At 39.9% G+C, this 26,851-nt stretch overlaps 1 protein-coding gene across 2 annotated transcripts; it reads right to left on the minus strand.

The window, feature by feature from the left end:
* Nucleotides 1-1,095: 1,095 nt before the first annotated feature.
* wnt7aa (wingless-type MMTV integration site family, member 7Aa) lies at nucleotides 1,096-26,706 on the minus strand. Of its 2 annotated transcripts, XM_014991772.2 has the most exons (4): nucleotides 20,892-26,706; nucleotides 20,414-20,640; nucleotides 16,094-16,365; nucleotides 1,096-4,831 (listed from the first exon to the last, which is right to left on the minus strand). In XM_014991772.2, the coding sequence occupies exons 1-4, from the start codon at nucleotides 20,960-20,962 to the stop codon at nucleotides 4,352-4,354; spliced, it is 1,050 nt and encodes a 349-aa protein (XP_014847258.1). In that variant the 5' UTR covers nucleotides 20,963-26,706; the 3' UTR covers nucleotides 1,096-4,351. The 2 variants fall into 2 exon arrangements, with proteins under 2 accessions (XP_014847258.1, XP_087861473.1); XM_088005347.1 differs by having other exon boundaries at nucleotides 20,414-21,009.
* Nucleotides 26,707-26,851: the final 145 nt, after the last annotated feature.

A 26,851-nucleotide genomic window follows, 5' to 3' on the forward strand; every position in this document is an offset into this window, starting at 1 on the left:
AGTAAAGCAGCAGGTTGACAAAGACACTTTTAAAAAGATGTTTTCTCCAGTCTTTAGTTTCCTTATTCATTTTCAGTCATTTTAATCTACCAGATGAATATGACATTTATAGCTTTTGTGTCCATGTGAACGACAGCACCTTTGGCACTTTCATCATACACTGTACCCGCTATGGTGGACTCTGCCATCCATTTGTTGGGAAAGGTGGGGGGGGAGGAAATTTATTTTCTGGTTTGACCGACTCCATAAATCTAAGTATCATCTATAAAGCTGCTATGTTCCATCTATCTGCATGAGTCTCCACTGCACCTGTATGCATACACCCGCCGCGTTCTTCATTGCCATTTGCTCCAAATCAGCCAGTAGGCAGAAATTCTGGGAGAAAGATTGTTGTATTCCAGTCAATTTTAAGGATGCCTGTCAGTCCCCCAAAAAGCAATTAAAACCTGGAAATGTCCACGGAAAGTAGGACGTTTGATCATCCTATGTTGTGCTAATAGCACTTAGCATTTGTCAACAACTCATTGGTGGAGGTGAGTGTTGTACGACACAAATAATTATCTGGCCAGAACATATGCTACTAAATAGCAAAATATGATTTGATGATAATTTTCCCTGAAGAATCTTAATAATCGAGGTACTCGAGTCATTTGAGGAATTGTTACTGCCCTACTTTCTTTGACACCAGACTGGTTTCTAAAGATGCTTGAAGGTGCCACATTTATCTGTTCAAAAAAATTATATGCAATTATTTAAACATCATGGGAATGTCCAACCATCAAAATGTTACAAAAACGACCCTAAAAATGTTCTAAGTTTTCTGGCATGTAGGAAATAATTTTTCTATTTGCTTTAACTGACCTAAAACAAGAGAGGTATGGCCAGATTTAAATTCACATAGTGAGAAGAAAATGTGTTTGTGTCGTTCTATTCTGGTTTCAACTAGGCTAGTTGTAATTGATAAACCAGCTAAAGCTAGCATAAAAAGGGTTTGAATTTATCTCAGATCCAGTTTCAAACTATAGAGGTAAAAGGAAAGCATCATAAGTGAACACCAATGTTTCTTTGTCCACTTCTGATGAAATACCACTCACACACTGCACTAGCATTTTTAATGGCAGCTGTTTGAAGCTACGCTCTTAGCTGTTTGAGTTCATTAGCTAACAGCTATTACACAGACATACAAAAAAATACAAATAAAGACAATCTATATAAAAATAATTTCTTAAAAATATATTATGTCAACCAAATTTATAGAATGTTTGTCTTACACTTCCTACACACTGCTAGCTTGAAGAGTCAACATGGCTGCTCAGTCACAAACACCATAACTTAAAAGTTCAACACACCTAGCAGCACATTTAAAGGAAAAAAAAGAAAAACAATCTCAAGAAAGATTTTGCAGTAGCTACACACATTGATCCACAGCTCGTAGAACAACATTTTCACAATCATGGTTCAACTGGGGTTCTAGCAAGTAATGATCTTAATACATGTTGGTGAAAACACAAAAGGAAGGCAGACCTGGAATGATGTGAGATTCTCACCGAATCATGGAGTTGATATTTAGTGGTGCTTATGGCACAAAATGCTGATGCTTCCTTGTTCTGCTCTTTGTAGACCAATACTGGAAGTATAACCACCTGATATTAGTGAGTTAAATAGTCATGCTACATGCTGATAGCTCGAGTTTAGCTAGCTAAACTAGAGCTCTACACATTTGTAGCTGTAGTACTACAAATGTGTAGCACTACAGCTGCTAATCTTGTTCTAAATAGCTCCAGGAAAGTTACAAAAACTAGCGAATATTAGCTGGTTATCTTTCCAGGATTGCTCTACAAAGAGCAGAACAAAGAAGCTAATTAGCTAGTTATTTAGTCACGCTATAAACTGATAGCTCTAGTTTTAAATCGGTGTTGCATTATTAGTAATGTGTGGTCCTCCTTTAATTTCTACCCAGTAGCGATTACTTTTGCTCCAGTAATCTATGTAATACTGCAGTCACTTCCTCTTGTATCTCACTAAAAGGCCTCTAAACCATTCCAAACTACAATTTTGTAGAAATCTTTAGTAGATTTGATCTCATGACTTAAAAAACTTCTCCGTATATCTTGATTTCATTGACTGTGGAGGATTAATTACGATTGGATTGACCTGAAACATTTAAGCAGTTTGGACAAGTTCAGCAACTTTTGCCTATTGATCTCAGTGGACAGTTCAACAGGCTCTAAAAAGAACTGGTGACAGTTTTGGTTTAAAAGACCTATTCCACAGAAAAATATTATTTTCTGACACTGATAAGTTTTTTGCCATATTTTGGGGACTGTAGAGGTTTTCAGAAGTCTTGCCCTTGGGTAACGCTGACATATCAACCCAACCACTAACCTGACCTACAACTCCAAACACATCATACGTTACAAAGACAATGACGGACTACACATCTGTGGTTGTGCTGCAGCTGCTATAGAACCCCATTAATCAACGTCAGGTAATTCTCTGTATGCTGCACTAACACACTGGATACTTCACACACCACATAGGAGAGAACTAATCCATGTTTAGCACCACTTACAGGTCTGGGAGAGTATGAGAGCATTTTGGACGGTCGTCCGTGTTTCTATGTGGATGAAAACATTTCTAGGAATGGAGCTGTGTGTACATAGATGTTTTTGAAACTGACAACCCGTTTGAGAAAGAAACATTCCTGTGTGTAAAGAGTCCGAAAGTCCCATTAGACAGCAGATTTTCACTTGGCAACTCATGAATGTGACTTTTTGTTCTATGTAATATTTTACTATTTTCCACAGTCATGGCGCTTTTCCACCCTCTCTATCACTTGCATTTTCTTACATTTTGACCAAGTTAGGGGCAGATACAGCTCTGGAAAAAATTAAGAGACCACTTGAAATGATCAGTTTCTCTGATTTGACTTATTATAGGTATATGAGTAAAATGAACATTGTTCTTTTATTCTATGAGCTACTGACAACATGTCTCTGAAATTCCAAGCAAAGATTCTGTATTTATTTGCATAAAATGAGAAATGGTCAAAATAACAAAAAAGATGCCATGCTTTCAAACCTCAAATAATGCAAAGACAACAAGTTCATGCTCATTTAGAAACAACAATACTGATGTTTTAACTCAGGAAGAGTTCAGAGATCAATATTTGGTGGAATAACCAGGAGGTTTTCAGTGGGTTCATTTATTCCAGAGCTGTATTTGTATTTGGAAAATTGTACGTTGGTGGTTCTTATGCTTAGATAAATCCAGCGCCATGGGATATGTTACCTTCTCACGGGTTTAATAATTGATTATGAAGATGTGGGCATGTAGGTAAAACATCGTTGCTGCCAGTTTTCTGGTAAGTGTTAGTCCAGTAAGGCCAGGAAGCAGAAAACAATACCGTCATAACAAACACATGGTCAGTAGTTCTTATTGCAGGCTACAGGATCAGTCACGTTAACCTACATGGGATTCATTTCACTCTTTAGCCCCAGTGTTTAAGTTACCACAAATAAAATGAAAAAGTTGCAAAAAAAAAAAAAAAAAAGCTTTTAAGTGCAGATATTATTTTTAGACATCCACACCATCTGCTTTGAGATGTAGTGGCGAGAGTATTCAGTGCAAGAACACAAAATCTTACCAAATATTTTTGTCCAGTTTCTAGTGCAAATGTACATTTAAAATAAGACAAAAATAACTCATAGGTAACTTTTCAAAAAGACATAGGAGCTTGTTTTAAATAAATATTTAATATTGATGAAAAAGTGTTAGTTTCACTGGTAGATAATTTTATTTACAACATGGGAAAAATCTCTTATTAGTGAAAGAATCAGCCAATGGAAGTAGTATTTTTCATAAATTTTAAGAAATTGACTTAACTCCTATGTCTTGTTGAAAAATTACTTGAAAGTTAGTAAACTTGAAATAAGACAAAACTAAGATAATTGCATTATAAACTGGACAAAAATTACCTGGTAGAATTTGTGTGTTTTTGCAGTGTTTTCAATGTGATCAGTAGTTTTTTAAGTCAATAAATTACTATTCTACAAAATGAAAAGCATATAACATTTGACATTAGTCCCACTGCACCTATAAACATAGACTGCCACCCAAAAAAAGTAGTCTGCAATATGAAAAAGCTCTGAACTTGAAAGATTAATGGAACAATTATGGACCTATGAGCTGAATCCAACGTCCATTGGCGTCATCATAATCAACAGAAGCAGAACAGGCCAGTTAAAACTGTTGTAATGTGATTTTGTAAAGAAAAGCCACACATACCCAAACACATACACACACGCGTTCACACACAACACAGTCCAGGTGTGTGCCCTAATAAATATCCCTATTTACAGGTGTACACCTCTGTCCTCTCGCTGCAGGTGTTGCACTTGACGTAGCAGCACCACAGGAACTTGCAGTTGCACTGCCAAACGTGAGAGTACTGGTGAGTGTTATATCCACGGCCACAGCACATCAGGTCACAGCTGTTGGGCTGCAGAGCAGTTTTATTGCACAGGCGCCCCTGTGTTCCCATGCTGCCGGTGAGCTGGTCGGCCTCGCAGTAGTTGGGCGACCTTTCGATGTAGACCAGCTCCGTGTCTTTCGGCTTGTGGTAGGAGTGGGGTTTCTTGACCTTGAGGAAGGTGGGGCGCTTGTTGCGGCTGGCGCGGACGGGCTCCACATGCACCGCTTGATTGTACTTGTCTTTCAGGATGTATCCCAGCTGCCTGAACTTAGGCAGTGTCATCCAGCACGTCTTGGTAGTGCAGGATCCGGAAACGCCGTGGCACTTGCACTCCAGGCGAATCTCCTTCTCGAGGACCTGCAACGCACAGGGAAGGGTCGAAAGAAAGAAAATGAGTTTAAAGAGAACTAAAAGGCAATAATTTCACTGGATTTTCACTGGATTTCACTTGTGTCCCAAAGTTGTCGTGGAGAAATCACTTTCTGCCTAAAAGTCAGACGGACATTTTTGAAACAATCGTCCAACAAGATCAAACGTTTTCAGGAGTTTAGAGTGAAAGTTGGCATGCCAGAAGTCTAAGAGCTGCTATGGCTAATGACTCAGTCTGGGCCATTCTTTAACTCAAAGAACAATATGTGAACTGTTGTCTTATTAAAAAAATGGTACATGACCTGTACTTGTACAGCACCTTCTCAAATCCAGAGGACTCCAAAGCGCTTTACTCTACATTCATCCATTCACACACACATTCACACACTGAATTTGTGTGAATGTGAAAGGCCTTAGAATGATCAATGGGCTTTTCAGACTCCTTTGGGGTTTTTTCCTCTTTACAATCTGGTGTTGGACACTTACAAAACAAAAACAAATGAAAGTAGTTCTACTTAATGACTAGTTAATGAAAGTAGTTATTTTTTTCTCTTGGATTTTAGTCAGCAACCTCAGACAGGCCCTTAAGGCCTGTTTGTTCTTAGAGATTTGGCCCCGTCTTCGAGGTCTATTCAAACATACTCATTTACATAAAAATCAATATAAACTGATCCATGCTGATGATAACATTTTATATTTTGTCTAAATAATGACTAACCTGCTTTAGACTTAATGGTTTTGTTTGCATTAAAGCAATGAAAATGCTTTTATGTTGTAAATGATAGTATTCCCTTAAGAGAAAACGTTTTTCTTCAGAAATAGATTTTTCCATGGTATCAAAAACATCATTCAGAATTTTTCTCCATATTGTTATCAAGTTTGAAATGTCAGTGTCTTGACGAGCCTGGCTGCAAATGATCATGTGTCTAACATAAATCACACAGATAGGATTCATTATTTTGGAAAGAAAACAATCCATCAGTCCATTCATGCTTCAGGGTAATGGTGGTAGCAACTGCTCCAACTTGTAGCTTTATATCTGTAGACATTTTCTATAAATGTAGTGATATCATTGAAGCCATGCTGCCAAGTGTACACACATACATTATCATGTTTTTAACAACCCCACAGTCCTAAGACGGGGTCCAGTCCGTGACCCCTTTACCCTGCGCGTGGTACCGGTGGGGTTGCACTGACCCTGCGTACGATTTTACAATTTTTTATCTTCTTCTCCTACACCCCTGTTGCTTTCCCAGTGACCGTCCGTGACATCTGCCGCACTACTCTGGATTGTCTCACTAAGACTTGTGGGAGGGTTAAACGTATCCACTTTGCCCAGCATTTCTAAAACAGACTTTTGCGCTAAAGTGCCAGTGAGGAAGCAATAATATCTGAAGTCTGTGACTTGAACTCCAGATGTAACTGAGTCACCAAAAGAAGAAGTTTGCACTTGACTTACACTCAAACCTTGAAATTCAGCGCCTCTCCTCAGGCTCTACTTTAGTTTTGTAAATGAATTTTTTCCTCATAGAATAAAGGTTGAAAGCAACTTGCTATAGTTGGTTTGAGTAAATGATTAGTGTCCTCCTTCTGAGTTGGTGTATGCCAGTGAATAATTGTCATGGCAACAAACTGCAGTATAATTTCTCTGCAGTATTTTTTCTAACCTGTACATGTTGGGAAACTGACAGACTTAGAGGGGGAAATGACTTGCAAACATCTCTGGAATGAGATGGGCAAGATAATGGAGAAAATAAAAATCTGTTTTGGTAATGGAAAGGACCTTGGAACAACAAAAGAAAAAGATGCATTTTTGTTTCTCTGTAATATTATAGTATATATTATAGTATAGTAGTATAGTATAATTGTTTGTCCGGTAATTGATGGGTTGCCGGTTTGAGACCAGCTGACTTCATAATTTCACAATCTTCCCATCGATAACAAGAACTAACCCAAGACCCCAAAATGTCTCTTCCAAAATGAATTCAAAGGCTCCCATGGTGACTGAAGACAGTTTGGTTTCTCAACACATGAGGACCTTTGTAGAAAGGAGAGAAAGGCCTTTTCATGGCATTGGCGAAGAACCTTTCAAAACGTCAGGCAGAGCTGCGGGAACATTCTCTGTGTTCCTTGGGCTGAATGACATGAGCTTAGCGTGTTTCCTTCTCACTGAGCGGGAGCCCTGGCTGGCATTAGAAAAGCCTCTCCCTGCTTTTTAATTATTCCACTCTGATGTGGCCTCAGACTTTCTGGAGTCTCTTGGGGTAATTGTCAAAAGCCTGAGACGCGCAAAGCTTAGTGTGGTCGTGCCCCCCCCCAGAGACCTGGCAAACACTGAAATAATGGAGCTCACTGAAGTGAAATCCCGTCGAAGCTGCCACTGTTTGCCTAACAGAACCCGTGTAAGCCTTCTGTGGCACCTTTTACGCCGCTGTTTATTCTTCTCAAGATGGGGAGAAACACTTGAAACACGCTTACATCATCCCCCATTAAATATGAAAGGTTTTCTACAATAATTACAGTGGTGTAAGTATAGTATGTACATATTATGCGCCTGACAGAGTATTACACTGTGATTAATGTCAGACCTCAAGCATGGAGCCTCATTCAAACACAGTTTAGAGAAGCTGGGATAAACAGAAACAACAGAGGTTTGTATGTAAAGTTGGGAAGCTGAGCTAATCTGAAGCAGAAGGAATTGCACATCGGGTTGTTTTTAAAAAAAATTATTCTCTGAAATACAAAAGACTCACACTAACAAGTAATTAACAGTTTACTGACAGCTACTAATGTGAACATGTTGACGGTATGACTGCACTTTACTACAAGTCTAAACATTTTTGGCCGAAGACAGTTTGGACCAGTTCAAGACCCACAGGTCACATTCAGCCTGTGAATCAATGAATCCTGATCACGGCATACAGCTCAGGAAAAAATGAAGAGCCCAATGAACCCCACTGAAAACTTCCTGGTTATCCCACCAAATATTGTTTTCTGAACTCTTCCTGAGGTAAAGCATCAGTATTTTTGTTTCTAAATGAATATGAACTTGTTTTCTTTGCATTATTTGAGGTCTGGAAGCGCTGCATCTTTTTTGTTATTTTGACCTTTTCTCATTTTATGTAAATTAATACTAAATTGGTGCTTGGAATTTCAGAGACATGTTGTTAGTAGTTCATAGAATAAAAGAACAATGTTCATTTTACTCCACCATATACCTATAAAAACTAAAACCAAAGAAACTGATCATTTCAAGTGGTCTCTTAATTTTTTCCAGAGCTGTATTTTCCTACAGAGTATTTATTATTCATGGCCAACCAGAATAGTGCCCATAGCAATAATACCACATATCTCCCATAATGCACCACAACAGCTCAAGAGTGCATAGCCGGTGGTTGATGAAACAAGGAAACTTATGGCACTTATATATATATATATATATATATATATATATATATATATATATATATATATATATATATATATATACAGGTGCTGGTCATAAAATTAGAATATTGTGATAAAGTTCATTATTTTCCATAATGTCATGATAAAAATTAAATTGTCATATATTTTAGATTCATTGCACACCAACTGAAATATTTCAGGTCTTTTATTGTTTTAATTTTGATGATTTTGGCAAACAGCTCATGAAAACCCAAAATCCCTGTCTCAAAAAATTAGAATATTATGAAAAGGTTCTCTGAACGAGCAATAAAAATAATCATCTGAATCAACAAAGTAACTCTAAACACCTGAAAAAGATTCCTGAGGCCTTTAAAAACTCCCAGCCTGGTTCATTACTCAAAACCGCAATCATGGGTCAGACTGCTGACCTGACTGCTGTCCAGAAGGCCATCACTGACATCCTCAAGCAAGAGGGTGAGAAACAGAAAGAAATTTCTGAACGAATCGGCTGTTTGCAGAGTGTTATATCAAGGCACCTCAGTGGGAAGTCAGTAGGAAGGAAAAAGTGTGGCAGAAAACGCTGCACAACGAGAAGAGGTGACCGGACCCTGAGGAAGATTGTGGAGAAGGGCCGATTCCAGACCAAATTAAATTTTCATCTCCATAAAACTTTTCAGCAGATGGAAGCATGAAGTGCTCCAAAATCTTCTGATAGCTGCTGCATTGATCCTGCCCTTGATAAAACCCAGTGGACCAACACCAGCAGCTGACATGGCACCCAGACCATCACTGACTGTGGGTACTTGACACTGGACTTCTGGCATTTTGGCATTTCCTTCTCCCCAGTCTTCCTCCAGAGTCTGGCACTTTGATTTCCGAATGACATGCAAAGTTTGCTTTCATCCGAAAAAAGTACTTTGGACCACTGAACAACAGTGGTCCAAAGTGCTGCTTCTCTGTAGCCCAGGTCAGGCGCTTCTGCCGCTGTTTCTGGTTCAAAAGTGGCTTGACCTTTGACCTGGGGAATGCGGCACCTGTAGCCCATTTCCTGCACACGCCTGTGCACAGTGGCTCTGGATGTTTCTACTCCAGACTCAGTCCACTGCTTCCCCCAAGGTCTGGAATCGGCCCTTCTCCACAATCTTCCTCAGGGTCCGGTCACCTCTTCTCGTTGTGCAGCGTTTTCTGCCACACTTTTTCCTTCCTACTGACTTCCCACTGAGGTGCCTTGATATAACACTCTGCAAACAGCCGATTCGTTCAGAAATTTCTTTCTGTTTCTCACCCTCTTGCTTGAGGATGTCAGTGATGGCCTTCTGGACAGCAGTCAGGTCAGCAGTCTGACCCATGATTGCGGTTTTGAGTAATGAACCAGGCTGGGAGTTTTTAAAGGCCTCAGGAATCTTTTTCAGGTGTTTAGAGTTACTTTGTTGATTCAGATGATTATTTTTATTGCTCGTTCAGAGAACCTTTTCATAATATTCTAATTTTTTGAGAAAGGGATTTTGGGTTTTCATGAGCTGTTTGCCAAAATCATCAAAATTAAAACAATAAAAGACCTGAAATATTTCAGTTGGTGTGCAATGAATCTAAAATATATGACAATTTAATTTTTATCATGACATTATGGAAAATAATGAACTTTATCACAATATTCTAATTTTATGACCAGCACCTGTATATCCCAGTCTGACACGTATTAATTAATCAAATAGATCCACAGCGCAGTCACATTGCATATGGTGCAATACCACTGCAAGTAACTGCAGTTCTACTCACAGATCTGTCCTTCCTCTCTAACATTCATCTAATTTACAGTTTCCTTTTGATTTAAACAAAATAAAATGTATAAAAACTGGGCAAAGCTGCAGTTTCCGTTGTGCTGCAGCGGTTTCGCTTTAAATAATCTTGACTTCAGTCTGAAAGTTAGTTGGCAAATTACAGAGCTCATCCCTGACTTAGGGAGATCTTTCCATTTGTGTTCACCAGCTTGGAGGTTAGAGACCTGATGACAACCGGCCTCAAGCAACTGTGGCAAAAACTGAGCCAGGGCCGTAGCTCCGCCCACGCAAATAATGCTCTGAACACAGGGCACAAAGTGGCCGGGGCTGGGGGCCCCCAAAATAATCAGGCATCACAATTAATCATAATGACAATATATTTAACTGAAAACATGTGAAGCATTACTCTGAAGTTTGTCTGACACGTCTAAGTTTCCCTCCCAAAAAGAGAGAGAGAGAAGCAGGATGAATGGTTGAAATTGTTTTACTGTTGTAGACAGAAAAAAAGAGCATAATTTTACATGCAATTAGCACAAAGTACAAAGCATGCCAAGACAACTGAAAAGCTTGAAAAATAGTCAAAGTTAAAGCAACAAAGAACTGAGAAAACTACGACTCCATGTTCAGGCTGTTACATCCGTCAAAAATGATTTGATTTGAACAGGCCTGTTACAGTCTCAGCATCTAAACTAATTATTTAACTTGATGTGAGAAAGTCCTGCAGCCTTTTCTCCTCCTAATTAACTGTCCTCAGTGAAACAGAATCTGTCATGATTATACAATGTGTGTGAGCATGAAGTTACCCTCCAAGAAAATACTCAAATACGAGTAAAAAAGTATTTCATAAAAAGCCTCGTCAAGCACTGAGTAACTGATCACCAGAACATCGGATTTAATATTTAACAATGACATCTGGCAGACAAAAATAGCATTTTATGTAAAAATTCTGGTTCTTTAAAGACTAAAATTTAAGAAATGTCAACAAATAAAATCATTTCATAATAAGATTGAGGCAAAAGAAAGATTTTCCAAATCATTTTGTTTTTAAGAAAAAAATAACCTATGAGACTAATAGTTACGCTTGGTGATGCTGATATAAGCCTTAACACACTCCTCCAGGTTTACCTGGCAGACTTCTTTCCTTTGCTGCAGAAACCTGATACAAGACACCAACCAGTGAAGACATGAGAAGACTATTCCTTTCCTCCATTCCTATGGAGTGTGCAGGAAAACATCTCAGGTTTAATGCTTGGCCAAAGGCCATATGAAAGGTTTTCTATAATAACTGCAGCAGTTTACTGACAGCTACTAATGTGAACAAGTTGATGGTATGACTGTCAACATACCGTGATTGGTCTTTTTCTAGACCAATCACTAGAAAGAGAAACAGAAGGGCTGATTTCTACGATGAGGCCGTCTGTGTGTGTCAGCGGTCTTCACCATCAACACTCGATGCTACTGTGTCCTGGCTGTGCTTTGACATTCACTCTTTTCTCCTTCTCTCTCCCCTCTGTCCATGTCCAAAGGGGAGAGAGACAGTTCCCTTTCCTGGGATGCGTTAAACATCAACCATCCATCAGTTCTTTCTTTCTTCATGCACAGAGTGTTTGACGGTCTCCGATACACCCAACGACCGCAAAACACCCTATCAGCCCTTGAGTTATTGTGGACTAGCAACTTCTTGTAGCCATAGATAGATAAGAGTTAGGTACGCAGTGAGGACCGGTGCCAGGAGTCATTCCAGAGGATGTTGCAGACTGACTGCTGAAACACCCCGAACCCCAAACCACTCTGCTACAGTCTACACCAGACCGAGGCATTCTGCAGCTCACAGGCCTCATGTATACTGCTGTGACAACGTCTGACAGGCCTGTGTGTGTTTGTACTACATTACTGTGGCAATACAATGATGCAGCTTTTATTTTGAAGGCTACTACCGCTACAATTTTTTCGCTAAAATACTATCATTGGTGCACTGCTGCACCTCAGCAAATGTGAACAGCTTCTGAGACTTTCAGTTATCCCTAGTGGAGCAACATAGTGCCATTTCATAGTACAATCTAGCAGCTATTTTAACTTCAGTTGTTATAAAAATGTGCATCTAAAGAGATATTGCTTTAATATCTTCAAATAAATATTTAAATTCACCATCCTAATAACTAGGTTTGCTTTATAGTGGACAAATTGAGATTTTTGTGTACAAAAATCTCTGTTTTCATTAAGAAAATGATAGCATTTTGTCTACAATGTATTTCGACTTAGATTCCAAGATGTAACAAATGAACCCAAATATCTTTGTTACACTAACTGTTTGGCCAGTAGGTATTTTTCTTTCCCAGATGCTCCGTGAACTGTTTCAACCTCACTCAGGGGCCATCATCACTGGAAGAAAGAAAACCTACAAATACTGAGACCAAACCTGGACCGAGGTTTATTTCCAAACGTGACGATGCTGGAAAGCTAGGTTTCCAGTTAAACCTTTATGTGCATCGCAGGATGTGACTCGTTTGACTCTGCTGTCGACTGCTTGCTTGTGTGGCCAGTATCTATTGATCTGTCGATTGGCTTCCTGTGTTCTGGTTAACGACATTAAACGTAGCCAATGCGAGCCCGGTCAGGGTCCTGAGGCAGCATCAGGTTGCTTTTCATCTCACAATATACATTCTTGACTTGTTTTCTGAATGACTTCAGAATGTTTTGGGGGGTTTTCCCCACAAAGTGATTCAGGGCAGTAATTTATATGAAAATGTTATTACACAATGAAATTAAAGATTAGACGTCTTCCCGATCAGTTGGGCTATTTCAAACTAGAAGAATCAAATAATATGAGCTGACATTTTTCCCGGTCTTCTATTTCTGGAACACAATACACATTAAATACTCAGGGTTATATCTTCAAATTGTTTTAGCATGGTAGCTTGTCCCCTTGTATTTACAACAGAATTAAAAGCTGTTTACTGATATCCAGGTCTGGACAGTAGGCGGCCATGTTAACTGGCTGTTTATACTAAAAATGTTTGTTTTGAATGACAAATATAAACAGAGTTAAACTGAACATTTTAAACCCTGTTTCAAGGAAAAGTAAAACACTAAAACGAATAGCGTATCCTTCACTGGAATGGCAAAAAAAATTGTAGGGATCCACTACATATCGGCACCAACATCAGTATAGGCCAGTATTAGTCTTTTTTTTTTTTTTTTTTTTTTTAACATTTCGGTATCGATACAAACTGGGTCGACATTAACTACTAATATTTATTTGTATGTGTTTCTGGTTGGGAGTTCTCCCAAAGGTGTTGAAACAATAATAAAATGTATGTAATACTGGTAAATATCAGCCATCACAAAAATAATCTTGATATTGGCCCAAATTTTCAAATCGGTGCATAAAAACAAACTGCATTATTTAGATTACCTTTACATCACATAGATACTCTGTCCTGTTATGCTTCACATGTTCTGTTTTATAACACATGATCCAGATGGAAGGTCATCGTTTTGGCCCACAGCCCAAAGCAGATTCAGTCGAAGATCCAGAGTTTTCTATATCGGTCTCATGAAAACTGATGTTTTTAAAACACAGAGTGAACTCCCCCAACATTTCTGAAACTGGAGTTGTTTTATCATGACACAAATCTTGGCCCAGCTCTGAATATCTGCTCATGTCAGAGAGAAAGAAAAGATTATCGCAGGTATTTACTGTTCCCAAACAACCCTGCTTCAAAGAAATTACCCAACACATCCTAACTAAAATGTGACATGAACAGATTAGAAAACCAGTCAGATGAAAATGACTAATTCAAATAAAACAGAAAATAACAAAATCAGGCAAGAGAGATTTGTTTTTCAAAATCAGTTTCTTTCAATATAAAACTTCTGACACTTTAAAACTGCAGCTGTGTGTCTGTGTCAGGTGATTTTTCTGTTCAAAAGATGTTTTTCCTTCATTCAGTGGGTAGAGAATCCAGAAATTTTGCTCAAGCAAGAGTAACGATACGTCACAATAAAGCAACTCAAGTAAAAGTTAAAAGTATAGCGTAGTAAAAATACTCCTAGAAGTACAGTTTTTCAAAAAAAGTTACTCAAGTAAAGGTAGCTGAGTAAATGTAACTAGTTAATTCCACACTCTGCTAGTACCAGCAGCCAGAGTTAGCTCCACTGGCTGCTGGTGGATGTTAGAATTCATTTTAAAATCATTTTGTCTGTTTCTAAAGTCCCATCCAGCCACCGTCGGCTGCCCAACCATCACACACACCTGTCCTGTTCACACAGACCTGCTGATCAGCTTCTCCTCAGTTCTTTGGCTGAAGTTCCACATGTGGAATAACCTACCACTGCAAATCAGACAGGTTTTTAAATCACTTCCTAAAACTCTGACCTCTGCTCTGACCTTTGACACCGCTTGAGACATTTGTATCTGTTTAAAACATTGTAAAATGTCCCGTTAGGAACATTTGTTGCACATGTTAACTGCACCGAAGGTTTGGAGTTGAATTTCAAACATCTAATATTGGATAACAGTTGACAGAAAACTTTTTTTTAACATTGTGTGACGACCTAAAAATAACTAGTTTAAAAAGAAGCCTTGAGTCTCGATGGGGCCCAACTGGGTAAATAAAAATATGAATAAATGTAACATGCAACAAATGTAACATTGATACAGTATCGAAATGAGAAATAACCTAGAACTCCATCTGTGTGCAACAGTGTGCTCAATAATGATCTCAATGGTTGAATTTGTGCTCTTTACTAAATACTTTTTGACAATAAGGCAAAGTTCCTCTGAGATGTTCTAATCTGGACATAAGTCACCAACTCATTGCTCATTTTTTTCAGAATGTTATATCAGAGGTTTGTTAAAAATCTGTATGTAGAGACACTGTTTATCTACAGTAATGTTCAATAAATTAGAATAAATGTCCCAATGAGTCAGATTGACTTTTGTAAAATAACTTCTAAGCAGATCTTACACCAGGTGTTCACTGAGCCCACATTTCTGTTTTTAAAAATTGTCTTATTTTATTGGTCTGATTTTTTATTCTAATTTTTAATGTTGTGCTTTCATTGACTGTAAGTGGAAAATTATCCTAATGAACAGAAATTAAGTTGTTAAAACATAAGCTTTTGCCTGATCTATATAATGTGTTTCACTTGGTGATAAGAGTTAGTGAAATAAATGAACTTTTTAACAATATTTTAATTTATTCAATGGGTTCCATATTAGGGCTGCACCGACTGCAGTTTTCTAGTCGATCGCCGATTACCAATTTTAAAAAAGCCTGACCTGCCGATTCCCATTTTGGCCGATGCCAATTTTGTTTTCTTTTGTCTAAAATGTTGCTAAATATAGCAAGAAAGTTACTGACTATTGTCTGATGGGAGAGCAGAAGAGGACATTTTCTTTAGACCTTTGCCGAGGTAGATAAGACCGACTCCTGACAAAAAGTATTGGCCGATCTCCTAAAATTAAGAAAACTGGGGCTGATAAATCAACTGGCCGATAAATCGATGCACCCCTAATCTGTATACGTGAACATATTAGCAAAACATACAAAACAGGAACGAATCATTTAACACGTACTGCTAATAGCAGAAACCTGAACAGTGAGCAAAATCCTTTTTTTCTCCCACAAACAAACACACACACACACACACACACACACACACACACACACACACACACACACACACACACACACGTTTGCGTGGTTATCTTTGTGGGGACTTTCCACTGACTTTCATTCATTTCTACAGCCTAAACCTTACCCTTATCCTAACCCTAACCAAAACTCATTTCACACCTTAGTTTTAAACCTGACCCAAAAACAGCATTTCTAATTGTGGGGACCAGGCTTTGGTCCCCACAATTAGCAGCAGGTCCCCATGACCCCAGGTCACATAGTATGTGTCAGGAAAATGGTCCCCACAAGGTATTATAAACAAACGCGCACACACACAACCTGAACCTCACTCTCATCTGTGAAGCAGAGCGACAGCAGCGCAGGTTCGCTGAGAACCTGATTTGGTGTTATGGTCATGGAAATCCTTAACCCAAACATACCTTTCGGCCCACTTCGTTGTTGTGCAGATTCATGAGCGTCCTGGCGTTCTGCTTGATCTCGCGTGCGTCCACGAACACTTTGGAGAACCCCAGGCCGTAGTGGACGTCCGCAGAGCAACCGCCCCACTTCCAGCCCTCCTCCTGGTTGTAGAAACCCTGCTTCTCCTTGTCGCAGCCGCAGCCACTCAGAGTGCCCTGGGTGCAGGCCGCGGTGACCGCGTGGGCCACGCCGGCCGCTATGATGGCGTAGGTGAATGCGGCCTCCTTACTGCCTGCGGAGACAGAAAGATGAAGAAAGAAAAAAAAGCAGTTTGGACGACAATTGAGCACAACAGGATCCACTCTTTCAGGCCCTGTCAAGCCTCCTTACATACCTGGCATAACTGCTTCAGAGATGATTATGAAATGCACGAAGCAAGCCAAGTGCAATTCATTAATCAGGCTCTCTTTAAAGCAGATAAACTTCAGGATGAAGATCTAAAACGCAAAGTGCAAAATGCGATATTTCGGATGGGAGAAAAGCGCAGATGAAAGAACATTTTTCTTGTAAGGTAATTTTATTTAAATAGCACATTTTCAGCAACAAGGTCATTCAAAGGGCTTTACAAGAGTTAAGTGAAATACAAACAATAACAAAAGAAAAACAAGAGAAAAATAAAAGCATAAAACTACATATTGGTTCTCCATGTTTAGTAGAATTTATAAACTAGTCGGGGTTTCTCTAGATGAGTTTCTCTAGATTTTAAGTTTGTTCTAATTCCTTTTCTGGGTTGCTGGATAATTATAAGGACTCCATCATTTATAAGCTAGAAGGAGCTGTGGAGAAACATTGGACGTTACATTTGATTAAGGACAATCAAAGACGCAACTCCATCCTTGGGTGATAAAAATATATATATGCACAAGGTTTAACCCAGAAAAATGGCAAAGCCACTAAGACACTACAGGAAGTAAAGGCAGTGATTCATCCAGCGGCCCGTCATAGTTTTGAGTTAAAAAATGTTTAAAGTTGATAGGAAACTTAAAAATATCACTTGATAATTATGTGCTATTGGAAGTTTGGATGATTCACACCTGAACTTCAACTACAGAGTCTTAAAAATGCAAACATTTTTTTTAAACTTAAATAAATAAGCAATGCTTAGCTTGGTGGGGGCACAAGTACAGCCTGATGGCCTGCCAGGCTTATAATACACTGGAGGAAACCCTGTATGCATTTTTAACACATGACAAAAGAAATATTTTTGCATGACTTCTGGCCGGGTTCCCTGCCAGCCGCCATGCTGGTCTCCACCCTGCGGAGGTGAATCAGAGGCATGCACAAACCTCCCAGCACGGAGAGATTTCCAGCCCTATAAATCTGACCACTTCAGGCCAACTGCAGTTTTTATTAATTAAATTGGAGATAACTCCTGGTGGAGCGTACTTGGACTGTATCCAGGAACAGTCAATAAAGTTGCTGGATTTTAACAGCTAAACTTCTGCAGAGGCACTTCTTCACACAGATCTGGTCCTCGGACGAATCAGAGGACCAGTCACAGCGGTGTGCCGCTCCGCAGATAGACTACGGTTGGCTTCAGCGGTTCAAAAACTCAGAAGCCATTTTAAGGAGTTGTCAGTGGGACAGATCCCTAACCCTAATGCCAAAACACTACCTACTGCTGCATGACCGCCAACAACAATCCCAAATTTATATATTCTTGTCAGGCGTCAGCGTTCCAGTCCAGTAACACAAAACAATGGATTCGCACTCTGCAGGGCAGCTGGACCTGAACAGCGCTCAGCTGAACTCCTGACTAAAATCTGTTCTCTGCAGCACAAAAACGCTGAGACTCCCATCTTTCTTCGATTAGATGTTAAGGGACATGGTAACAGAGAGTCTTCCTGAAGCGAAGCACTGGGAATCGTTTGATGGTAAAAAGCTGCAGAACCTGGAGGGAAATTTGTAAACTTACAGCAAAGTGCTTGCCTGAACTTGAAGTTTTTGGGGAGGGGAAGTGTTTTTTTTTCTTTTCTAATGAACATACATGGTTTGGCTGAGCAATGATGAAAAGAATTTAGATCTCTGTGTATGTTTTCTTTAGTGCATCAAATTAAGTTTGAATACTACTGCATCAAAAAAGATGCACTGCAAAAACACTAACTCTTACCAAGTATTTTTCTCAAGTTTCTAGTGCAAATGTCTTATAACCCTTAAAATAAGACAAAACTAACTTACAAGTAACTTTTCAGCAAGATAAAGGAGTTTGTTCTAAGTAAGCAATTTCTTAATACTGATTAAAAAATACTAGTTCCATTGGCTATGTCACTTAAAACAAGACACTTTTCCCATGATGTTAGTGAAATAATCAGCCAATGGAACTAGAACTTTTTCATCAATTTTAAAGAATTATTGACTTAAAACAAGCTCCTATATCTTGCTGAAAGGTTAATTGTGAGTAGTTTTATCTTATTCCAAGTGTACTAAGACATTTGAACTAGAAACTAGACCAAAAATACTTGGTAAGATTTATTGTTTTTCCAGTGAAAGACTCCTCCACCGCCAACACACTGGAAAAACACTAAATCTTACCAAGTATTTTTGATCTAGTTTCTAGTCCACACAACTTAGTCCACTTGAAGTAAATCAAAACTAACTCACAAGTAACTTTTCAGCAAGACACAAGAGCTTGTTTTAAATAAATAATTCCTTAATATTGATGAAAAGGTACAGCTTCCATCGGGAGATTATTTTACGTATAACAAGATATTTTTCTCATGTTATAAGTAAAATAATCTGCCGATGAAACTGGAACTTTTTCATCAGTATTAAATAATTATTTACTTAAAACAAACTCCTGTGTCTTCCGGAAAAGTTACTTAGGAGTTATTTTCATCTTATTTCAAGATATTTGCACTAGAAACTAGACAAGAATTACTGGGTTAAATTTTGTGTTGTTGCAGTGTTGGAGCTGCGTTAAACCCCGGGGATGATGCAGCAAGACGCAGATATGCTGCGACGAAGAATTGAATATCCTTAGGGAGCAAAACGACACCCAAAGACCGAGTCCGTCCATCCCTTCAGACGACAGGCAGGACGTCGGAGGACGTAAACGGCAGAGCGTGGGGTTGTTAGGAAATATTTGTGCTCTGCCGTCTGCAGCTAAGCATCGCCTGCAGCTTTGTTCCACAGACACCATCAGACATGAGGCTCGCTTTCCCACAGAGCAGATGCAACCGGCCTCCGCTTCAGACTCGTAGACATCTGTCCAAAGGTCGGAGGGTCAAGTACCTCAGAGGAATGTTTCCTCTGGACCGAATTTTTTGGAAAATTTATAGCAATTTTCAACAATCCATCTCTCTGCGGTGGCATGTTTCCCCTTTCTGCTAAGGGAGACACTGTGGGGTTATTAATGTAGAATAAAACATGCCAGTGCAATCACAGAGATGGTTTTCATTCATGTATATGAGCAATGTTTCCTAATTTGGTCTTTTCTGGAATTTTATTGGGGGGGGGCGGGTTGTTGCATCATGTCATATTCATATTAGAAATATTTTTAGATGTTGTTTTGCCATCAGAGACAAACAAAAAACAGCCTGCATTGCAAAAACACAAAATCTGACCAAGTATTGTCTAGTTTCTAGTGCATTTGAATTAGTGCAGACAAAAATAACTTAGAAGTAACTTTTCAGCTAGATATAGGAGCTTGTTTTAAGTAAATAATCATTTAATATTGATGGAAAAAGTACTACTTCCATTGGCAAATTATTTTACTAAGAACATAAGGAAAATGTCTTCTTATAAGTGAAATAATTAGCCAATGGAACTAGAACTTTTTCATCAATATCCTCCTGACTACCAGTAGTTCATTTTTGTCCTCTGTAGAGGACATTTCTAAACTTGAATATCTCCCACCCCCTGCATTCTACTGAATTAATTCCTTTTGGTATCTGGAGAGGACATTTAGGGCTTTTCAATGATACCACATGTGAAGGGGTGGGACTTTTGTACGTACCCTTTTCTAATTCATAAAAATGGTGTTCATCATTAATAACACATTTTAAGGGAAGAGACAAAGTAAGTGCATAAAACCTTTTATTACCTTACAAAGACTATGGGATTTAAAAAAAAATGGTGATTGGACAATATTTTTTTTTCCTGGTAGTCAGGAAGGAATTGATGACTTAAAACAAGCTCCTATATCTTGCTTACATGTCAGTTAGTTTTGTCTTATTTCAAGTTCATTGATATATTTGCTCCAGAAACTTGAACCAAAAAACTTCTTGGTAATATTTTGTGTTTGTGCAGTGCGGGCAGACAGACGTTTCCCGGCTACCTACCCACTTTGAGCTCCTTCCCAAACACGGTCCTCTCCCCCAGGGCCGAGCAGTTCCAGCGGCCGTGCCTGAACTGGAACTGGCACTCGTTGATGCCCGCCTGGACTCCCTCTCCCACCACGATGATGGCGTCGGGTCGGCTCTGACAGATCGTCCGCTGCCGGGGGGCCAAGCCCGGGATCTTGTTACAGATGATGCTGGCTCCCAGCGCGACCACCGACGACAGCCCCCTGCGACGAAGAGGAGAGGGAGGAGGAGGAGGACATGCAGGTGAACATGCGTCCAGCAGCAGCAGCAGCAGCAGCAGCAGCAGCATAACAGCTACAGGTGTGCAGGAAGAAACGCCGACAGCTGACTTTCTGCTTTCACCAACTCCTCTCTCTGCGGAGCTGATGGAGAAACTCACCTGCCGGCTGGTCCTGACCTAATAACCTCCGCTGTCGGATCATTACAGCCGAGCTTCAGGAAATCCACAACTCACCCGATTTTAAGGTAAACTACTCCGAGGCAGAGGAAAAAATGGAAAATCCAGCGCCGGGTCTTCCTGCTCATGGTGGGATTTAATCCTCTGCCGCAGCAGAAAACTCCTTCAGGGTCTCCAGGTGTTCCGAGCCGTCGGTCCACAGTGAGTCCACAGTGAGTGGCAGCGAGCCCGTCCCGGTCTGATTCGGTGGGAGTCCGTTTGTGGGAGCCTGCGGAGGGGGCATTATTGGAGCGGCTGATCCCGGCCGCTCCGCTGTGTGAACTGGCTCAACGATCGCGTCCGTCTGGGTCTCACTCCGCGTGGGGCTACCTTTTTCTATCAGGGCGTGTTCTGCCGAGGATCTGCCTCCGAGCCCCACGCGCTCCTGACCCGAGGAGCTGTAGAGCCGCGCCGCCAGGCTGGTAACGCCTTTTATGTAAAGCGTCCCAACAGGGAGAAAACAGAAAGTTTGACAAAAGACGGCCACATGAGGCCACTAATAATGTCGTACAACAAAGCCCATTAAATGTCAGCAGTTTAATTTACATATAATAAATATAACACAATACGTGCAGAGTGGGGTGCGGAGGGAGCACCTGCCCCTTTCATCCTCGGTGCCCCAATTTTATTTTTTTTTCCAAAAAATGACTGAATCGATTCTCATCAGAGACATGCCTCTGCCTCCATGTTGCTAGGACACCATGCTCATGGGGGTGGTGAGAGGGGGTGACGGGGCGGAACTGCGCCCTTCAAATATCAAATTATAGCCGAGATTTTTTTTTTCTTCCAACATACACTTAATAAAACCGTAAATTACACTTAATACACGTAATAAAACCGTAATAAAGGTCTAATGTTGAAGTTACAAATACGTTTTTATTTCATTTCGTTTTTTTTGTTTTTCAGTAGAAAAGACACAGACACAGAAATAGTTAGGCTGCTGAGAAAACTTCTGACTTTATCAGGCTGTCTCAGTGCCCGGTTCGCTACAGCCTGGGTTGGTGCCACCGCACTGGGTCGGAAACGGTACCGTGACTTTCACCGCGACGCACCTCAAAGCCCCGGTACCGCCTGCCTCCGCTCCACCTTCACCTCTACCAGGCGCGTCCTGACAGGATCTGGGCTGGAGGCGCCTGTTTAAGAAACAAAACAAAAACAGAAGCCAACAGGCTCCTGTACCACACTTTGCGCGTGAACCGTTTTCGAGCGGAACTACACAGGAAGACGATGGTCTTCAGCCTCAACTGCTACAGAGAAAAGATTCGGCCCATAAACATTTAGAGCTCACAAAATATCACATAAACAGTGTAGCGAAAATACAGTTCCAACAATGTGGACCGCAGCATTAAACCAAACACGCAACAATTAAATGAAGCAAGATGCCCCAAAACTGATACCGTGTGACGTTTTAATGAAAATTGGGATTAATTTGTCAACAAAGTAAACTACAATTCTAAGTTTCTTGTTCACAACATCTCCTATTAGCTGATTGGCCCAGTAGAAAACCTGCCAGAGACAATCCAAGTGAAGGGGAGAAAGTCCAGGTTGTAGCGATATGTCAAGAATGTTTTTGAGCAGAGTTCATCAGGATTGCAATGCTAACAGAGGACAAATGGATGAATGAGTCCTGAAAACATAACTCTGTGGCCTACAAATAAAACACTATGTATGGGTGTATTTGGGTTATGGGTTAAGATGGTCTAGTCAAAGTCCAGAACTAAATCCAAATAGGAATCTGATGACACTTTCCATCCGATACAACAGAGCTTGACTTTCCTTGCAAAAGTGAATGGACCAAACTTTCAAAGAACAAAAATACAAAGTCATATGGCTGCACAAGAATTTTAATGTGGGGTGACAAAGGGAACTGAAAACAAATGCACACCACACTTTCCAGATGTCACATAATTTTCAGAAACATTTATCAGCACTTTGTGTTGGTCTCTGACGTAAATTCCCATCAAAACACATTAAAAGTCTGGAGCTGTAATGGGAATGCTCCAATTAGTGGACTGGTTTCCAACAACACCAGCTGAAGAAGCTCTACCAGCACCAGGATATTGATTAACACCTTGTGCTCAACTAAACACATTTAAAATGTGATGCTTTTAAATGATGATGGTCTGTGTCAGCCTTCAGTTCACCAACAATAATCAACAACAACATATTTAACCAACTGTGGATAAACGGTTTCCCTGCCTCTGATAACACATGCATTTTTACTGATCTGAATTATTAGCACAGAATAATTCAGAGGCAACATCTGTTCTACTGATGGAAAGCTTCATTTAAAGGTGCCGATTCAGAGGACTGCTCTTTAAAGTAGTCACTTCACACTTCATTACCTTTTAGAGAACAGTAAAATAAACCTATGAACAGGGTTTACAGAGCCTCTCGTAAAACAGTAAAAGATAAATGCCGCCACCTAATGGTCACTCTTAGAAGTACGGTGGTAAAAACTTGCATCTTTTTCTTTGAAAGGGTCAGTATGATGTAAAATCAACGGGTTTTTTTACCTTTATATCCTATTATAATGTAATCTCATCAAAAACCTACCTTGAGTCTTGCTTTGATTCTTTCATGTACGTTTGAGAAATACGTTAATTTCCCATGCTAACCAATCAATTGTGCAAAACACCAGCAAAAGTATGTTTTTGATGAGGGAATTAGATTATAACATGATGTAAAAGCTCAAAATAAGCACATTTTAGATGATACTGCCCCTTTAAATGAAATTGTTTAGGGAATGCAGTGATAATTAAGCAGGAAGAGGCAGTAAAGTGCTTCCTACTGATGTTTTAGTCCTTAAGTTTTCCAACCAGCTGTTCATCAGTGACTCATAGGTCAGTTTACACCAAACTGGAGAACAGATTTGTATCAGATGTCTTCTTGTGATGTTTATGGAGACTTTAAAGATGAATTCAGGTTTAAAAAAACAGAGATTTCTCGTATAGAATGCAGAACCGCAGAGGAATTGCCTTTGGTGTCGGTGCAGCGACCGACTGGCTCAATACAAACCAGATAGTAGTTCTGTTTTCCAGTTGGTACCACTGATGACATCAGAACATAACCTTAAATATGGTGTCAGACCTTTTGGTGACACTTTAGTTGAAGAGATGCGCATAAGACTCACATGACACTGTTACGAACACGAATGTTTAGTACTGTCGTCATGAAGTGTCATTTGGTAAATAATGACACTTTAATGCAAAGTTGACACTTTTAATTAACTTTTAATGCAACTTTGCATTAAAAGTGTTATTTACCGAATGACACTTGTTGACATGAGTATTAAACATTCATGAAGACTCCTTCATGTTCATAACAGGTGGTGTGTATAAGGCTGACAGTTTCATGTCAGCCTTATGCACACCACTCCAAATAAAACGTCACCAGGTTTTCTTTGGGGTTTTCCCACTCTCCAGGGAAGGCAGTGGGTTGTATAGTTATCTCCTAGGCAGGGCAAACAATCACAACCTTAAAACTATACAATCTACTACCTCACACTGAGTGAGCAGCTGAAGAACGTTCTAACGGTGACGCCGTCATCCGGTGGAGAGCAGCAGGAACTCGTCCACAGCTCAGACCGACGAGTAAAGCACTTTGAGAAAGACAGCAGGTTGAATAGTTATCTCCCAGTGCGGGTGTGACCCTAAAACTATACAACCTACTACCTCATCCCACCGTGCAAACGAGGATGTCGCTTCGCTTTCCGTCTTGGAAGTGTGGGAAAAAAAATCAAATCTGGGAGAGGAGCCTTCCTGTGAAAAAAAAAAAAAAAAAAAAAAAAGATGGAGAGCAGAGATTGTGGAGTCAGAACAGGAAGTGTCAGATGTCACAACACAAATACGCCCATGCTCACAATTTACACCACAAGTGAGATGTTAGAGAACCGTTAAAGATTGTTTATTTTATTAAAACCCCTCATGGAAATGTAAAATTATCACAAAATATCACAATAATGATGTGAGCTGTTATAAATGTAAATTTTCTTAACTCTTCTGTCTTTAAACTGTCACTCTGATGAAAAAACTGTGAAAGTAAAAGCATTTTCATGAAGTGGCAGTTTCTGACATGGGCAACCGCCCAGGGCTGCATCATGTGGTGGAGCCGGCATGAGCTCCATCCCTTCATTTAACCCTTATTCCCTTCATCCATCCCTCCATCCAAAGCTTTTCTAATTCTCTTGGGTTATCATAAATTCCTTCGTTTTAGTTACATTTTCAAAACGGCGACAGAAAAATCTGAAGGCTTTTAGGCAGATTATAATTCACACTCCTGACCAAATTCACTTAAAAAATACTTTATTGATCCCAAAGGGAAATTAAATGTTGTTGAAACTAATGTAAGTAAAGAGTTATTGTAGACAGTGATGGCTGTGGGCAGGAAAGAGCTCCTGTAGCGGTCTGCATTACAACCAATTTGAACAAGCTTCTGACTTAAGACGCTGTTTTTCTAAAGTGTCTGCAGACATGCGGGTTGACTACTGTCAAATGTGAAGTGCAGACATGCCCTGGTGGGCTAGTCTGTCAGTCAAACATCAGAAGAGGATGGTGGCTGATTCTTTTAGACCATTACTGATCTAGATAAGATCGGAGAATAAGTATCAGCCAATCATTGATCTCCCAAAACTAAGGAAATCGGCTGGCCGATAAATCGGGGCACCCCTAACTCAGACTTCTGATTTCCCACAAGCAGCTGCAGAATTCAAGACTGTGTGGTCCAGCAGGAAGTTGTGAGACAGTCAGTGATTTTTGTCTTTGTGGACAAAGATGTCATCACTTGAAAAATTGATGGGTAACTTCTATGTCAGTATCCTTCATTGTTATTTTTTTTAATATAAAGTTTAAGTGGAGAGAAAATTGCATATATATTTTTTTATTTATTTTTTTCCTTGCTTGTACACGTTTCTAAAAAAACACAACAAAACAAAAAAGAACTTTAAGTTGAATTTTCCCACTGTGGGAACAATACCGGGATATTTTCATTGTATTTCCCTGTTTTTCTCCTTTAACTCATGTAGCTGGTGTCCATTAAGAGGAAGGAGGCTCCTCTGATCAGAAGTTCTTCAGAACCCGAGCACCTCCTCCGTCTTCCAACCCCGTCTTCCTCCTTGGACAGCGAAAGAAGCTAGCAAGCTAATCCCAACCATAAGCCACGGTGACAGGCAAGATGAGTCGGAATTATTCCTGGGAGAGTCTCATTTCTGTTATAGCTAACCTTCGAGAAAAAGCATAAAGCCCAGAGATGTAACCCGCAGTTACAGCAGCGCCACATTCTCAGCCGAACTCCGTTCCCCACTCCTGATAACCAGCTAGCTAACAATCCCTGACAGCTAGCATCCCGGTCCAGCATGGGTGTCCAGAATAGCAAAGCTCGCATTAAAGTACCGGAGCCACTCTTCCGGCCAGAATGCCGCCTTCACCCTCCTGGTTTTCTATCAAGGTGAATATCACAGCAAAAAAATCCAACTAGAAGCTCATACGGACCTAAATACCCCATGTATAAATGATTCTGTCCACCCACCTGGCTGACTGTCATGGAAAAATGCTCCTCCACTGTCCAACTGCTTTGAGTCCCTACTTCTGTTCACTTCGTCCCCTCGCAGCCGCAGTGCTGCCACCTTGTGGTTCATGTGTACAAGTATTCATGCATATAATATTGTAAAGAAAAAATACTGTTGAGCAAGTGTAAAAAAAGAAAGAAAGAAAGAAGAGTTGCTTTACGATCTTAAAACATCAAAATTCCACGTAACTTTATTTTTTGGTCCGTCGGTTTATGTAATGTTTAAATGTTATCCAATTGACATTAAATCGGTTAAATTACATGTCAACACACACATGCACAAATACTATGTATTTCTTAAAATACATATTCTAATACGGCAAATTTACAGGAATTTACTATTACGCGAAGACGGCGAGAAAGAGGCGGAGTCTCCGGTCCTCGAGAGCTGGTGTCCTGCGCCTCAGCTTCAA

Source organism: Poecilia mexicana, unplaced genomic scaffold, assembly GCF_051168715.1.
Source record: "Poecilia mexicana isolate PSO_F unplaced genomic scaffold, ASM5116871v1 scaffold_5, whole genome shotgun sequence".
Lineage (NCBI taxonomy): Eukaryota > Metazoa > Chordata > Actinopteri > Cyprinodontiformes > Poeciliidae > Poecilia > Poecilia mexicana.

What these genes read in the sequence shown, in the direction of transcription:
- wnt7aa (XM_088005347.1), bottom strand. Translation starts at nt 20,726, where the DNA reads ATGCTGCTGCTGCTGCTGCTGCTGCTGCTGCTGGACGCATGTTCACCT. An exon ending in TGGGAAGGAGCTCAAAGTGG is followed by an intron (nt 16,366 to 20,413) that starts GTAGGTAGCCGG and finishes CTGTCTCCGCAG; the next exon opens with GCAGTAAGGAGGCCGCATTC. An exon ending in ACAACGAAGTGGGCCGAAAG is followed by an intron (nt 4,832 to 16,093) that starts GTATGTTTGGGT and finishes TGTGCGTTGCAG; the next exon opens with GTCCTCGAGAAGGAGATTCG.